Genomic DNA, 17,409 nt, shown 5'->3' with positions numbered 1-17,409 from the left:
TACCCCACATGAATCCTAGCATGTCAGTAAGAGTCCCAACAAGATCCAGAATTGAGTCTCGCTGCTTGGTCTCATCCTTGAGTGGGCCACTGCGGGTAGAAGGTAATTGGCCATCACAGGGCCACATGGCTACCACTGGTGTAGCCCCCTGGAAGGAAGCCCCTGATGGACGCTTAAAAACTCAGACCCATCAGAATCTACCGGGGGTAAATATGGACTCACACTGTCTTGGCTTCAAAATTAACATTCTTTTCACTGTATATGACGTATAGCATTTTCTAAGAAGCGAGTTCAAGCTTATTCCAGTCTTAACTGGTACCTGCTGGTCTTCTGACCATAGTTCATAGTCCCAGTGTGGACATCCTCCGTAGCAGCTAGAGGCAGGTATGCATAGGGTACATTTTTAGGGTAAGATTACACTTTTTACCTCACGCTCAGCTCAAATCTGTTCATACCAGCATCTGTTTTGTAACCTTTTCATGTACAGAAGATCATGGCTTCTCTCATCCCTGAAGCCCTCCTACGGCTCAGTCAGTGAGACAAATTTGAAGAGCCAGACCTTCACACAGTGGGGAGATGTTTTAAAAATAAGCATGTCTTAATTAAAAAACACATGTGTCTTTGCTTCTGGGCAAAGTCATTGCTTCCCATTAATCAGCCCCTCCTCAGCTGTCCCAGTTGTATAGTGGGGACACCATATAACACAGCCTTCGAAAGCAGGGTGAGAGTCTCAAAAGGTGATGTAATACAGGTGCTTATCTTGGGGCTGGCCCGGATGCAGTGGCTAAGAAATGGCAGCTGTCATCAATACTGTTATTGTCATCATTCCTGGCATCATTGTCATTTTGTTAAGTTTTCTATCACTGTGGGAAATACTTAAACTAATTTACAAGGAGGAAAAGGTTTGTTTTGATTTGATTTAACAATTTTATGTACATATACCATTGAATTTGATCAGATCTACTACTAACTAGTCGATTTTACCCCCTTCCCTCTCCTCTTGAATGCTCTTTAATTTTCCAACGTCTACTTTCATGTCTCTTTGGGGGACCCTCTAAGTCTAGTGAGAGCTGCTTGCATGAGCATGGATAAGGACTATATAGTGGAGAACAAGCAACCTTCCGGTGCCTCTGCCACCAAGGAGGGTGACTCCCACTGCCCCAGCAACCATTAGCTGCCCAGACCTTCTCAAGGAGGAGCAGAGCCCCCTGTAAGCCCACCCCATCCCTAGCTCAGGCTTCCCTCTGCCTGCAGGCTCTGATAGCTCAGCTGCCTGGCTTCCCATCTATTGTGTGGATGTTCTCCTTCCTAGCCTTGGATTCTGGAGTTGATTCATGTGTACGTGAGCACCCTTCCCCTCCAGGCTGCCAGGGAAAAACTACCTTTGAGACCAGAGGGCTTAAGGAAAGCAGCCTTGCTTCTGCTCTGTTGTTTAAAAGAGGCTGGTTTCAAAAACACTCTGGCCCACACCTCTCCCCTTTATCCCATTATTTCTCACATCCCCGTGTCAGGAGAGTACTTGATTCCAAGCTGTTTTGTTTTGGTTTTTTTCTGGCTTTTTAAACTGTATTCACAAGCTGGCCTTGTGCCTTCCAGTTCTGTTATCTGGTGGTAGAGCAGCCAGGTTGAGAGGTAGCCTCCATCGTCAGATGAATTGGAAAAATGTAATACGAATTATTAAAATATGAATCAATTAAACCTAATTGGCTTAGCAATCCTCTGCATTTAAGGACTAAGTACCTTGAATTTAATAATACTCCTATCGAGATTTCATTTAACTAAACTTATAATTACTCCTTTATATTCCTTGCCACTCTGGGCTTACAAAAAAACACTCTTAATTGATTATAGTTATTTTAATACTACAATTTCAGAATCATTTTTATCCATTGCTTAAAGATATAGCTGAGAATAGCTTTGGCCACCATCTTGTTACTGTGATAAGACACTGCAACCTAAAGCAACTTGGGAAGGAGAGAGTTTATTTCAGCTTATGGTTCCACATCACAGTTCATCCATGACTGAGGGAAGTCAGGGCAAGAACTCAAACTCAGCAGGAATCTGGAGGCAGGAGCTGATGCAGAGGACATCAAGGAGTGCTGCACACTGCCTTGCTCCTCATGGCTTGCCTGGCCTGCTTTCTTACAGCACCCAGGACCACTAAGCCAGGTAGCGAAACAGCCCACGGCGAAGTAGGTCCTCCCACATCAATCATCAGTCAAGAAGCTGCACCACAGTCTACCTACAGCGCAATCTTGTGAGGGCGTCTTCTCAATTGAGGTTCCCGCTTCTAAAAGTCAGCATGTGCCAAGTTGACCTAAAGCCGGCCAGCATAGTCGTGGTGGTTAATATTTTTTTTTACATTCCAGTAATATTTATCTTCATACTTCTCAACGTGAGTCGAATGAAAAACAACCATTCTTTTGCTTATTTTAATAAATTGTGACTTAGTAAGAACTCCAAGAAGCATATTCCTGTTTTCAGGTGCTTTTGTTATTTTTCTTGGGGTACTGGGAATTCATCCTGGGGCTTATTTATCCTAGGCAAGGGCTGGCCCACTGAGCCACATGCCCTGTTTCTGGGTCCAGATCTAAACTGTAACAGTGATTCAACCCACTGCAGAAGTAGCAACTCGAGCAGCTGGTACTGTCTAAAGAAAAGGAGGTCCACATTCACTGTTGCACCACAGCCTATTTGCCCACTCTAGTTGGCATCCTTTTCAATTTTTATTATAGCCTGTTTTTAATTTCTTTTTTTTTTTTATTTTAATGCCCTTCTTGGCTATCCACAATGCACGCTTATTGAAAACCTCCTGAATTTTCATCTTCGTCCCTCAGCCTCCAGTCTGCCTGCCCCAGTGCTGCCTTCTGCCCACGTCTGATTTGACCCAACAGCACAGCATACAGACTAGTGACACCAAGTGAGCGATTACTGCTGTGTGTGCTCCTCCTCTCTTCTCTCCTGTCTTCCTAGAAACCCCATTCCATAACCTTCCTCACCCTCTTCTCAGTCTCTCCAGCCCCCACCCCACCCCCAATTTCCCGGATCCTGCAATGTGCCCTGCAGACTAGCTTGTTTCTCCACTCCCACCTAAAAAACGTTTTTTAAAACGCTTCCCCGAGATCTTGGCCTATAAAATCCAACCTCCGCAAAGAGGTCACATTATCTGGGCCCAAAGTCCTTGACTTTGAGCTGCCCGTGTGTTCTGCTTCTTCCTTTTCTCATCAGTCTTCTATTTAAAGACATCAACATTGGAATCATGAAATCCCCAAACTTTAGTCATCCTTCCTTGTGCCCTTCATTGCATCACAGCTGTGATGCTGGCCTTACCTGGGTACCAAAGAACACGAGTGCGGCCGCTTCTGATTATTCTCTTTGACACTTGTTTCCTTCTATCCCATCGCACCTGCCTTTGACTACCACGGTGATAGTCCTAAGAAACATCCGGTTGCTATTGCGCAACTACCACACCCTAACAGTGTTAGGCTTTGTGCTGTTGTAGCAAACACCTAAGAGAAACTTTTGGGTTTTGGTTTTGGTTTTTTTTTTAATGTGTTTTACTTGTAGTTTGGAGACTTTGGTCCCTGGTCAGCTGCCTGTGTTGCTTTGGTCTCACAGGAAGACCGAATACCCAGGGAGGAGCAGAGCAGCTCACTTCTTGACAGCCAGGAAGCACAGAGACAGAGGGTGAGAGGTAGGAGAGGCTGGAGATACAGTCTGTCTGAGGACACGCTCTCAGTGACTGCTTCCTTCAGTTAGGCTTCCTAATTTCCACCATTTCCCTTTGATGCCTTCAGATTAGGAACTTGTCAGTAGACAAGTTGATGAAGTTAGAGGCCTTATGACTTATTCATCAAAAGTCCCACCTATAAGAACCCGCTGAATCAAGCATTCTGCACCAGAGACTTTTAAGGGGCACTGCTCATGGAAACGCTGCTCACAGTGTCTTCTCAAACAAGACAGCCTTTACCTGCCAATCAAAATGAAGCCCCTCCTCCAAGGACTCTTGATCTCCTTTACTAGGTTGCACTCATTCTTTGAGCTCTCCATCCCAAAGCTTGTATTTTCTGGCATCTTCTATATCTCAGTCTCCATGTTTATTGTCTACCCTGTGTCCCGATATAACCTTACCAGTCAGTGTGTTCTTCTGTTTTGGAACTGACATAGCCTCAGTCTCTAGTAAAAGGTAAGCATTTGATACACATTTGTTAGATATAGTACTGTCGTATATCCTTTTAAGTTTTTTTACATGTTGCCTTCTGATTCTGAGATAAAAACCCAAATGTATAGTAAAGCCCTGCTGGGAGTTCAGGTGAGCGGCCTCCAGACTCCTCCAGTAATCATTCTCCAAGGACGACACCACTGGGTTCAGTCCCTTGACCTGCCAAGATGGGCCATGTTCTCAGCCCTCTTGGGAGTGTTTCTCCTACCAGGCATCTACCTCTCTCTCTTTTTTTCCCATCGGAGAAAATCTCTTTTCTCTATCAAAACCTAGAAACACAAGCTCTCTCCAGGGTCTTCCCCAGTACTGAGAATCAGCACTACTCCCTTTGTCTTAGGCTGAGTGCCCCTGTTGCAGTGCTGGCCACATTGACCCATGCCTGCTCTGCTCCTCACACCTGCTCTTACGATTACATCTAGTTCATCTTTCTTGTCTCCCCACAAGTGGCCACAGGGTCTACAGCAGTATTAAATGGTCAGTTGATTAAGTGATGGGAAAGAGATGTCTGTGTGTTGCATCATGTACATGTGGCCCACATTTGTACAAGGTTAGACTTTTGATCTTTCAACTTTATGGCAGTGTGAAGGTGATATGTGGGGTAGAAACTGTGCTTTGAGAATTTTGAATTCACATCTTTTCCTTGGCTGGTGGTGCTGGGTCACATCTTCTCTGGCAATACTCACAGCATCAGGGGCCAATCTCTAATAAGTCAGTTTCAAGGGAGAAATAGCAGTGTTTTGCAGTTTTCTGTATGGCTAAGGAGTAATACCTAGTAGGTCACATGCAGTCAGTGAATCTAGTGTTTAATGGCATTTTAATTAGTGACAGCTTATCAGGATGTAACCCCATCCGCAGTCTAAGAGCACCTGTAGTTGAGGGTCTAAGTGCCCTCTTTGTGTGTGTGTGTGTGTGTGTGTGTGTGTGTGTGTGTGTGTGTGTGTGTGTTCAAATCATTGCTGTCCTCACCCCCAAAACCGTGCCTCTCCACTGTGTTCCTCGTGTTAATAATGCAGGTTCCATTCTGCTGACCTGAGTCTGGGAGTTAGGAATGCTCTCTTTCCTGAAGGTCGCTCAGGCAGTCACATGACCTATCGGTCAACTTTGTTTCCTATATACCTTCCTGGTGCATTGACGGCCCTTAAATCCTGCTACCCAGAAACTGCCATCTAGTCATCTGTCACCAGTATGACTGCCACAGGACATCACCTGGCACGAAGTTGCTACCACCTGCATTTGTGGGGGAAGGGAATGGCCTATGTCAAAAACCATGGTGAAAGCCTGACAGGAAAACTCTCCAGATTCACAGGCAAGCTATCAGGGCTGTGTCTGATGCAGGGGAGGCCAGGGATCATTTTTATGAAGGCATTGTTGGAAGACATATACCATGGTTTGAATTCACCACAGTTTTAGATGTAATTCTGCTTTCTGGGAAGTTGATTTCTTTTCGCTGCTCAGGAAGTTAACTTATCACTCTTATCTTGGACATTTAAGCTGGAACATACTTTGGTTGCTGAAATATGTAAACTTGGAAGAGATCACTTTACTCTATAGTAAAAGAAGGTGGGTGGTTGTGGCCTTTAAGGGAGGTCCATAACCCTTCTTTATGAGGGACTGGCAGTCTCAATAGCCTGTGTCAGTTAGCCTTCCGCTATTATAACTAAACACCTGGAACAATCAGCTTATAAAGAGGAACATTTTATTTTGGAGGTTCCAGGCCATGGCCCACTGCTCCTATTGTTTGGAGGCTGCAAGAAGGTAGCAAGTCATGGATCTGATGGTGGCTGAAAGCTGCCAACCACCTGCCTGCTCAGGAAGCAAAGAGACAGAAGGAAGGTCGGCAGTCCCGAGGTCCTGTTCAAGGGCAACCCTAGAACTTCCTTCCAGTGGACCCCACCTTCTAAAGATAGCACTAAGCTTAATGCATCAGACTTCGGGAGAACACTCCAAATCCAAACTATAGCAATGCGGTTATTGGTATCGGTCTAAGTGTTTCCTAAAAAGTCTCCCAGTGCTCATGGCTAAGAAACATTTTAAAGCAGGACTCCAGGATAAAAGAAAGTGGGGGAAATTATAAAAATCTAGTGAAAGTGTGAGTGATTTTAATATTGCCCATTTACCACAGGAAGGGGCCACTCCCTGCCCAGATCTCAGTGCTTCGAGGGTCTGAATATGGCAGCAGGGCACTAGGAAGTGTCAGGCAGTGGGTAGTAGAGACAGGGCACCAGAACAGACAGCAGATGGATGTTTCCTTCCTCCCTTTTTTCTCAACAAACGATTCTTTGGAGGTTACGTCTGCCGTATATTGATTGAGAAATTATCACATTGACAGTTGTTCCAACTCTTGTGTGAGTTTTCAGTCGGTCTTTTGGGGGGAATTCTGTCACCTGCCAAGTGAGCCCCTGAAATATTCATCTCCCTTCCCTGCCAGCTTATCAAAGGCTGCACAAATTTGATTGGGGGGGTGGGAATAGTGCCTATAATCTTACCTACTCAGGAGGCTGAGGCAGGAGCATTGCTTGAGACTTGGAGGTTGGGGCCAGTCTACATGTCACAGAGGGAGCCTATCTCTTTCAATATAAGCAAATTTGGTAAAGGTGTCCTAGAGCTCTAGGGTTTGGCTGACTGTCCCCAAGCTTCCAGAACACATTGGTATGACTTCCATTCCAAAAGGCAAACGGAGCTCAAGTCACGTGGTTTGTATTATCTGTCACCATGGATATTGCAGGCCATCTGTGAGGCTCCCATTTTAACATTTTCTCCCCCTTCTCTTTATTTCTATCACTTTCTTGGGGAAAACAAGCTGAGGAAGTGGAGAGGCTGGCAGCGATGCGTTCCGACTCCCTGGTCCCGGGTACACACACCCCGCCCATCCGGAGGAGGAGTAAGTTTGCCAACCTGGGAAGGATTTTCAAGCCTTGGAAATGGAGGAAGAAGAAAAGTGAGAAATTCAAACACACATCAGCAGGTAAGGTGGCTGCTGGCCTTGTTTCTCATGGGATGTTTATTGAGTTAACCTCGGCATCTTAATTTGTAGGGTTTTGATTACCACCAGCTGTCTGATGCAAAGCAGAAATGCCAGCCTTGGAATTGCTCTCACCTTTAATAATTCCTGATATGATAAGGAATTGCTTTTAAGTTTCAGCTGCTTTCCTGTCTCTCACAAGGGTTTTTCTTTTCTCTTCTTGGCTATTTTTTTTTTTAATTAAAAAAAAAAGACTGCTTTTGTTTGATCTATAAATAATCTGAACTTGGAATTCCACCTTTTCTATAATTGAATACTTTCACTCCAGCCTTGACAATCCATTTCTTATTATTCACCCTGGTTTTCAGTGCTCCAGTAAAAGTCAACACACAGCAGAAAATGACTTATGTCTGGTCGTTGGTAGATAAGATCGAGTTATTTCATGGAGGAAGAGTCATGAATAAATTATTCTTGGACAAGGCAGAAAAACAAAGAATGGATGTGGATCCCATTGCTGTGTGAAGCTAAGCATGTGTTTCGTAGCTCTGTGGCCAGCTGGGAAATGCTGGGGGAGAGAAGCTCAAGGGCAAGCTGCCACTCCTGGAGCCAGACTGCCTGGGTTCAAGTCCAGCCTCTGACACTTGCTGGTTATAGGAGCATGCTTAGTTTATTTCCCTGTACCTCAGCCTTCTTATTAATAGGACACCAGGGTAAGAATCAGTACTTCACACGAATTTTTGTTTATGGAGACTTGATAAGCAAAGCAGCTAGCTGTTTTTAAGTACGTGGAGATGTGGAGAGAAAACTGCGTAGAGAGTAGCAAGGTGTTTTTAGAGGAAATGGTGGGAAATCTGTGTAGATTAGATTCGGTTTTGTTGTAGTCTTGGGTTGGTATATCAAAATACTACCCACTAGGTGGCTTAAACAAGAGAAGTTTATTTCTCACAGTCACAGATGCTGGAAGTCACACATAAAGTCACAAGCCATGTTGGTTTCCCTTGGAGACCCCCTGGTAGGCTGGTCAGTGGTCCCCGTCTTGCTACGCACTCATGGACCTTCTTCCTTCTATGTGCGCACAGAGCAAATGCTGTCTGGGTGGGTGTCATCTGAGGGGGAGCTTATCAGAGGCCCCATAACCTTAACCTCACCTAAATCTAGCCAGTCTCCAAAGGCCCACATCTCCACCTGCATGCTCACTGGGGCTTAAGGCTTCCAGATAGGACCTTGAGAATAAAACAAGTTAGTCTGTCACCCATTGTTTCCTCTTATAGATCCCATCACTCCCTGGGCTCTCTTCCAGGCTTTTGTTTTCTTGCCCCCTTTTCTAAAACCTCATCTTGTTCTATCTCTTCTCCACCATTCCCTCCTCTCTGTGCAATGGTTGGCAGTTACTGTAGAAACACAGAGGTCAAGGTGCAGAGAATCGGTGTTGGCAGGATGCTTAACCGTAAGGGTTCATCTATATCACACCTCCCAAGCCTCAGGGACCATCACAGAGGAGGGGGCGGATAGATTGTGAGAGCCAGAGGTCAGCGAGCCTCTGTACTTGACAGGGCCACTATATGCATACATGAGACCACAGTAGCTGTGGTTGCCCATAAAACACCTTCACAAGATCTGTTGACACAAAATCACAAGACTGTTGGCTCCCAGCATGGAGCAGGGAAGGGCTTGTGTCCATTTTAAAGAAGGAAAATAAGTGGAGAGGAAATCTAAGTGAAATGTATTCTGTAGGCAACATCAGGTAGAAGACACCAGAACAGAAAAGGAAATGGAAGAGTCCTCTGAAGACCTATTGATAGTTGGTAGCTGATGAGGAAGTTGGTTATCTTTGAGGTTGTGGCCCCTGGCCCCCCTGCTCCGGGGGATGGCTCCATACCCATGTGTGTATGAGCAGTACTAACTGAACTCAGTGAAAAAGAGAGAGAACATGAAGTTAGGGTTGAAGGGTACAAGGATTGAAGGATAAACCTAGAAGAAGTTAGGAGGAGACAGGGTACGTGGATATGGTCAATATACATTGTGGGCATGAAAGAAGTTCTCCAGGAATTAATAAGAATATTAATTAAAAAAATAAAAGACATGGTTCTTAGATTAGAAAGTAGAGGATGCACTATGGGGCATCTTTTTACCATGATAGATAGATGAGCACACCCCTACTGAAGCTATTCTAGTTTATTTTAAATCCCATGTTTCACCTGGTACCATCCTTTCTCCTTCATTGGATTTCAGATTGTTATTTATTACTTTTTCAGAGGAAAAACCTTGTGGGCTAGTCCTTAGCCCAAAGGGATAATTTGACAACATAGGGATAATGAATGCAATTATATATTGATATAAAATTGAAAATATTAACTTTCCTATGTTTAGATAAGTCATAAATACAAAAAAATATACAAGAGTATTCCTGGGTTATGAGAATGCGAGCTGGTCAGCCATTTTCTGCAGGTGTGCATTTATTTGTCTTGTATGTGTATGCTGCTAAAGAAAATTGCACTTATGGACGCTGGTGAAGACAGGCTCCTTCAGAACTCTCACAGTAGGTAGACAGCCTTTGCTGTGGCGTCCTTCAGTCAGAGAGAGAGTTCGGTTTTCACTCTGATGTTTCATACATCCTGGGATGCTGTATGAGGCTGAGATGAGAAGTGGGTGGGTAATGACTAAGAGAAAACATCTTCGGGAGCAGGAGAAATCCTGGCTTAATCAACCGAAGCTTATTTTTTTCTGATAACAGGACTGGATGATCAGTTATCACTGAAAAGAGGTATAGTATAAGATAAGGAACCCCATTGGAGACCAACATTGCTCATGTATTAAAGATGGAAGATTCTGGTTAAAACTGAATGATGCAGAGAGAAACACGGAAGCCCCAGACCTTTCCCAGTCCCCTCCATTGCTTCCTGATCAGTAGAGATGGGAACAGGAATCTGCTGTATGTTCCTGTTGCCATGGAGCCCCTGCCATCCTCCCCACCACACTTCCTCTCCTGCTGCCAGCCTAAGTTGTTTCTCATCAGGTGTTTGGTCCCAGCAGCTAGAAAAGTAACTAATACGACACTGATGACATTTTCATTAGCTTTGACTGTCCATCCTGGCTATGGACAAAACTGTGGGATCCACCCTGGGTTGGAATTTAGCCAGATGAGTAAAAAGAGCAAAAGGAAAGGAAAACAGAGTATTTGTATTCATGTCCAAGAGTTTCGTAACCAGTTACCGTAAATTCGGTGGTATAAAGCCACACAAATGTGTTGACTCACAGTTCGGAAGACCAAGATCTACCATCAAGGTACTAGTAGAATTGGCTCCTCCTGGCACTCTGAAAGGGAAATTCTGTCCCTCCTGCTGCTGACCATGCCAGCCCTGTGCTTTGTTTCTGCCTGTGTCTTCACCTGTTTCCCTTATGTCTCCCTGGGTCTCAGATCCTTTCCTTTCCCCTATAAGGACATTGGATTTAGGAATAATATTTAGGAATGACCCCATTCAAAGATACTTCTGAGCCAGGCATGGTGCCTCACTCCTGTCAGCACAGTGCTAGAAAGACCTGTTACATACTGAGTTCCAGATCAACTCAGCCTACACAGACAGACCCCATTTCAAGGCAACAGCATCAACAATTAGCTTATTTTCAAGCAGGTTTTCACTCATGGTCACTAGGAACTCTCATGAGTCCTTTGGAAGGTAACAAAAGTTAAAATAGGCATATAGGTTAGAAGAGAACACTCCAGTAGACTGGCAGGAATTAGAAAAGCCAATAGATTTCAAGTCCCAAAGAGGTCAAAAGAACTTCTGACTGTCAGCGAGGTTGGCAGCCAAAGCAACTGGAAGGACAGGTGCACGTGGAGACAGAACCCATGTCCTCAAGTAAAGGGTCCTCAAGATGCTACTACGTGGAAACAAGGCACACACCGAGACTATGGTGTAGGCTCAGATACCTGCATATCTTATTTGTAAAATGTCACTCTGATTTACATGACTTATCAATCACGGAAGACAAGAAACTTTCATAGTCAACTACTACAGGACTAGCAACTTCTCTTGACAATGCTCCACTGTTTTCCCAACCTGGGATGTTTTAGTCCACCATCTTTCCCAGTGACTGAAGCACTACTGTTTAATTGAGTCATAGACATCAAGAGTTGCTTCCCAGTCCTTTTCTCCTTCTATTAGCAGACACTCCTGATTCAAGCAGTGGTTATACTTGGACAGCAACTCCCAGAGAGTAGTCACTGCCTGGCTGTTTCCCTCCCACCTGTGAGTCATGCTGGTGCTCAGCCATACCCAGACTACAGCACTATGACTGAGCCAGAAACAGCAGCACTCCATTGGTGGGACCCAGAGACAATCCACTTGCTTCTGCACATGGCTTTTCTGTGCCAGATGATACATACAAGGACAGGATTTGAGGACAGGATATCATAGGAACTCCCATAAGCTGAGAACAGTAGCTTCTCCTTGGGCTCCTGAGCCTAACATTTGTTCTGCTGAAAGTGTTTCGTATCCTAAAAGCCTCCAGTGCAGCAGCAGCCAGCCCTTAACCTTGGCCTGGGAGGCAGTGGTCTCATCTTGCTGCTGAATGCCCTCTTCCCACAGGGCCAGATCCCTTCCAGCAAGCGTATATCTTTAGATCAAACTCCTCAGATAGAGAAGACAGTCTATAATGGCATGTTAGGTTATGCCTTTGAACCTGGTACTATATACTATATACAGACTTCTGGGCTCTTCTGGAAGTCTGTTGCTGATGCTCAGGGTGGCAAGCCCCTGTGCTAATCTCAGATCACTAATTCTGCTTTACTAGGAATTCCTAGCAAGCCACATGATTTAGGGAAATACGTTTGCAATTCTTTGCGGACAAAGAAATTAAACCTAAGATCACATGAAGGCATGTCTTGGCCTCCCTTTGTTGTGTAGCGTGGCAGCCCATAGGTAGTAGATGGATGTACCATCCTTTTCCATAAAGGCAAGACCTGCCTGCCATGCAGGCAAGCTCTGAGGACCATCACTGGCATGAGCCTTAGCCACCCTTGTTTTAGAGTTCCTAAGTCTCTTGGTTTTCCTAACAAAGTAACAGTGTCCCTCCTTCCTAAGACCTAGGTTTTTAGACTTCCACAAACCACAGAAACATTTAAAAGGACCCCAGCTTAGCAGACTTCTTTTGTTGATGTGCAGGCCATTGTCCATGAAATTTGAACAGTGAGGACAAGCATGATTAGGACACCTCCCTCTTCTAAAGGTCATGGTCCTGAGGGAAGAGCAGATAGTTGGCCTAGAAGGTGTGCGAATGTACATGTGACATGTGAGAAAATGCACAGACCCCCTGAGCATCTGAGCCAAGGACACAGACCAGGTGGTTACAACTCACCAGGAGAGTTTACTGGAGAATAAGTTGGTTAACCAAGGAGTAAGATGATAAAGACAATCAAGTCTTCCCTCCTGGCAAGCAGAACAGAGTAGCACAAAGTCCAGAAAAGAGAGAAGTTTAAACTCTGCAGCCTCCAAAACAGGTTATAGTTTGAAAGGAGTTGTTGGCTTAAAGAGGGTTTGGGGGGAGAGAATGGGATTTGAAGAGATGGATAAGGGACCATGTTGAACACTCTGATGAGGGTATGTTAAAGCCTGGACTTTATCCTAAGGTAATAAAAATCTTTGAGAGCTTGGAGAGATAGATCAGCAGTAAAGTGATTGTTATGCAAGCATAAGGACCTGGGTTTATTATAATCACAGATAATCACAGTAGGCAGATCTCTGAGGCTTGGTAGCCAGCCATTCTGGCTAAATTGGAAAGCTCCAGGACAGTGAGAGTCCCTGTCTTAAAAAAAGCAAGGTGAGTAGCATCCAAAAAATGGTACCCAAGATTGACTTCTGGCCTACACGTGTGTGTGCACACGCGCGCGCGCACACACACACACACACACACACACACACACACATACACACATACACACTTTGAGAAGACTGCACTGCATTTTTAAAAATGTCAGTCTCTACACTATGGGGAAAGCTTGGCATGGAACCAAATGTGGTTTTCAAGTTTATAATATCACACCATTTACATATCTGTTTGTAATGAAAGAAAACGTACTTGGGATAGAAGTAAGATGACACCTCATTATTGCCACATTAAATTGTCTTATTAATTGTTTCTATTGATTCTGGTAGCAAGCAAACCAGTTAGCAGGTGGTTTATTATACTGTTGGGGAGAAAAGAAGACAGACTAGACTAAAATAGTGACAACAGCAGCTGATGACTATGAACAAGCCAAGAGATATTTAGGAACCAAAGTGAGCAATATTGATTACAGATCAAATATGGAAGAAGGGAAGAGTGAACTCCCCTTGCACTCCTTGCTCAGCAGCTAGATGGCAGGCTGTTCCCTGGGTCAGAGATGCCCAAGAGAAGGCCTCTAGGTAAAATGATCTATTTGGTGAAGTGCTGACTTCCACGTGTTTTCAGGACATCAGATGGAAGGGACACTGGAGAGAGACACTGGGAACACAAAGATCTGGTTGAATGTCTATCAGAAGTCATTGAAAATGTCTATCAGAAGTCATGGGTGCCTGGGCTATCCTTGAAGCCATGATATATAAACTGGAAAGTTACTTGGAAAGCAGAAGGAGGTTGGAGCTGTACTTGAGGAGCCTGGCCTAGAAGCCAAGGGTAGGGACCAGGAAGGCAGGCAAGGCTTGGTAGGTAAAAGAGAAGGCCAGGAGGAGCTGGTGATGTCACCAAGCCAGAGCATGAGAGCTGAAGGAAAGAGAAGGTAAACCTGTGAGTCCTGACACTAGCTTGGGTAGTTTCTTGAATTTTCACTGACAACTCACCATTTATGGTCTTTGAAATAACCATGCTCAGGAAGCTATTTGGCTGGAACTCACTTAGCATACAATTGACAATAAGCACACAGAGAGGAAGTGGATTTTAAAGGTTCACTCAAGCCAAACGAAAAGAAAGAGGACAAGCATTGGAAGGCATCTTTGTTTAAGGTTGGTCAGAGTGTAAAGCGGCCTTGTTTGCTTTAATGTGGTGTAAAGCGGCCTTGTTTGCTTTAATGTGGTGTTCATGCATCGAGGGAAACTGAAACGTCCATGGAGTGATTGTGACACCAAGGAAATGCCATTTCACACCTCTTCAGGTCTCATGCTTAAGAAAAACAAACACACAAGTGTCGCCATCTAGTTCCAGTAAGAAGGCATCGCATCAAGTCCCGTAACCTTCAGCATCTGGCTGGGTCACACATCCCCTGTGGTTGCTTGTTGGGAGTGCACCATCTGGTTTGATCCTGAGCGCTAAAAATAGGCAGAAATAAAAAGAGGTCAAGCATGGACAGGCCAAAAATGTTCTTCCTTGTGTGCCCCATCTGTGACCCACAAAGGGAGTGTCTAGGGTTTACAAGGTAAAGTGGACCTTTGGGGGGGGTTGTAGGGGGGCAGCAAGGCTGTGGAAATCAGTGCCTTTCGGTACTGGCTTATGAAAGATACAACCATTGCCTCTCAGTGTGACGTTTATCCACTGTTTTTGCTTATAATCCCAAAACTATAAAATGCCATGTTTCCCTTACTGTCCCAACAAGAAGCAGAGAATGTAAGTGCGAAATACACGTATTTTGAACCGAAAGTCGGTCATGTCAGACAGTTTTGTGTTTATAATTTCTTAGTTAAAAAAAAAAGAAAGGAGAAGAAGGTAGTTAATGAAGCAAAGAAAGGTCATGGTCTTTGAAGAATTTGGCATCATTCATAATTGCTCTGCTTATCAGCTTTTTGTAGATCGGGCTACATGACAGCGCAAGCTGAAACTCAGTTTGTTTGAACAGCATTGGGTTGTCAATCTCTGTGTACCAATATATCCAAAAATTATTGCCGCAAAACAGCAACTGGCACCATTCCTCGTGGCCAAGAGATTGACCAGGCTCAGCTAGCAGGCTCTTCTGCTAGTCTGTTAGGAAATCTCCTACACATTTGGAAGCAGATGGACTTGGAGTCATTTGGGGCACACAGGGACATGAGCAGAGCTAGGACTACTCCCTGTCCATGTAGCCCTAGGGGCTTCCTAGGTAGTCTTGTCTTTTGGCCTCTCCAGCAGACAGATTTAAGACATAGATCCAGAAAGCTGGTAAGATGGCTCTGGGGTTAAAAGGGTCTCCTGCTTTCAGAGGGGACCTGTAAACCTGGCTCTAGCAGGTCCAATGCCTTCTTCCGGCCTCCATGGGCACTCACGGATCTCTGTCTCTCTGTGTCTCTGTTTCTGTCTCTCTGTGTGTCTCTGTCTCTGTCTGTCTGTCCATCTCTCTCTCTCTCTCTCTCTCTCTCTCTCTCTCTCTCTCTCTCTCTCACACACACACACACACACACACACACACACACACACACACCTAAATCTTTTCTTTAAAGACAGATTCAGAACTGATGGAGATTCATAGCCATGGTGTGCTCATGGTTAAAGTATGTCACAGGGCCAACCTAGAATCACCACTGGAGCAGAATCAACAAGAGTTTGGATACCAGGGCTGTCTTTGGAGGCCCACTCTTGTTTAAGGTGTAACACACAACAGCTGCCCTTGTGTTCTTCCCCTCAAAAACAAAAACAAAAAACAAAACAAAACAAAAAAACCCTGTGCCCCCACTAGGATGTTGGCAACAGCAGTAGCTCTGTTGTGTTTCCTGTGTCATGTAAAACAAGCACAACTCTGCCCTGGCCTGGTGGACATTAATCTTAAGGCAGACACATGTGATGTTATCTTTATTGCTAGCACTGGGGCCTCAAGCGTGCTAGTCAAGAGCTCTGTGACTGTGACTGAGCTACACCTCCCTGCTCTTCACATGGTACCATGAACCACACTTGACAGCTAGGGAAACCTGGCGCTCAGTGATCCCCAGTTAAAAATTGCAAAGCAGGCATTTGTCTTGACTTCTATAGCCTCACAAACTAGATTATATTTCAGACGCGTGAGTTTAGGAATTTATAAATCACATGATTCTTAAAGACTTAATTCACTGCACTTAGTAGTGGAGTTTCACTGTTTTCCTTTTCTGACATATTTTTATAAAGCTGAAAGGTGAAGGAAGAGAAACGTACTCATGGACACAGACACTAAAAGAAACAAAGGGGATCTTTTGTAAGTGGGCTTAAAGGCAATTTAAAGGGTAGCCAGAATGTGGTTGCCCAGTTCTGTAATCCCAGCACTGGGAAGGTTGAGACAGGAGGATTATTGGTTCAAAGCCAGCCTAGGTTGGTTATGTAGTAAAATCTTATCTTTTTTTTTTTTTTTTTTTTTTTTTTGGCTTTTTGAGGCAGGATTTCTCTTGTAGTCCTGGCCATCCTGGACTCACTTTATAGGCCAGGATAGCCTTTAACTCACAGAGATCTGCCTGCCTCTGTCTCCCTGAGTGCTGGGATTGCAGATGTGTTCCACTGTGACGAGCTGTAAAATTTTATCTTAAAGAAAATTAAGAATAATAAAGGCATATGGTAACATCTTACATGTTTTAGAATGTAGCCCATAATGTCTACTTCAAAGGCCTACACATGATAGGGGATCTAGATTTGTTGAATGGCTTAGAAATAATAAGTTAATTGAATATTCCTAATTGGAAAATCCAAAAATCTCCAGTGCTTTACAAGATTTTTAGTTGAATAGTCTAATATCTGAAAACTTGATTAATGCACAGAATTAAAAATATATAATATTGCTTTATTATTTATTATATGTAGAAAATATATATGAAACCTAAGTATGTTTACATTTGTGCTCCAGTCCCCAAGATACCTACTTCATTATGTATATACAAATATTCCAAAATTTAAACCACTTCTGGTCCTGAGCATTTGGGGAAAGGGATACTTCATTTATACCATACCATACCTAGTCTCATAAAAGGCCACTGCCTTTATGTTTGTGTTGGAATGTCACCTTATTCTTCTGTGTGGTACATAAGACTGGTGGGCTGGGTAAACAGGAGCTTATGGAGTGGTCACTAAATAGGGGGCTAGGAACTCACAGAACTAATACTTTCTTTAAAATTTGTTTCATGCATATGAGTGCTTTGCCTGCATGTGTTTATGTGTACTGTGTGTGACTAGTACCCAAGGAAGTGAGAAGAGGCTGTGAGACATCCCAGAACTGGAGTTATGGATGGTTCTTGAAACCAAGCCCCATTCCTCTGCAAGAGTAGCAAGTGCTCTTAACCTCTGAGCCACTTTTCCAGCCCCCATAGAACTAACACCAAAAATG

General features: G+C 44.2%; 1 protein-coding gene across 8 annotated transcripts in view; it reads left to right on the top strand.

Annotated features, from left to right (window-relative positions):
* Positions 1 to 17,409, top strand: part of PHACTR1 (phosphatase and actin regulator 1) — a 461,758-nt gene that overhangs the window by 270,848 nt on the left and 173,501 nt on the right. For all 8 annotated transcript variants that reach the window (XM_084794583.1, XM_084794584.1, XM_084794581.1 and 5 more), the window contains one exon: positions 7,023 to 7,187. In XM_084794583.1, coding sequence (XP_084650709.1) covers positions 7,023 to 7,187 — 165 coding nt within the window. The remainder of the gene's footprint in view (positions 1 to 7,022; positions 7,188 to 17,409) is intronic.

Source organism: Acomys minous (genome assembly GCF_964271855.1).
Source record: "Acomys minous genome assembly, chromosome: 9".
NCBI classification, from domain to species: domain Eukaryota; kingdom Metazoa; phylum Chordata; class Mammalia; order Rodentia; family Muridae; genus Acomys; species Acomys minous.
This window is presented reverse-complemented; position numbering and strand designations above follow the sequence as displayed.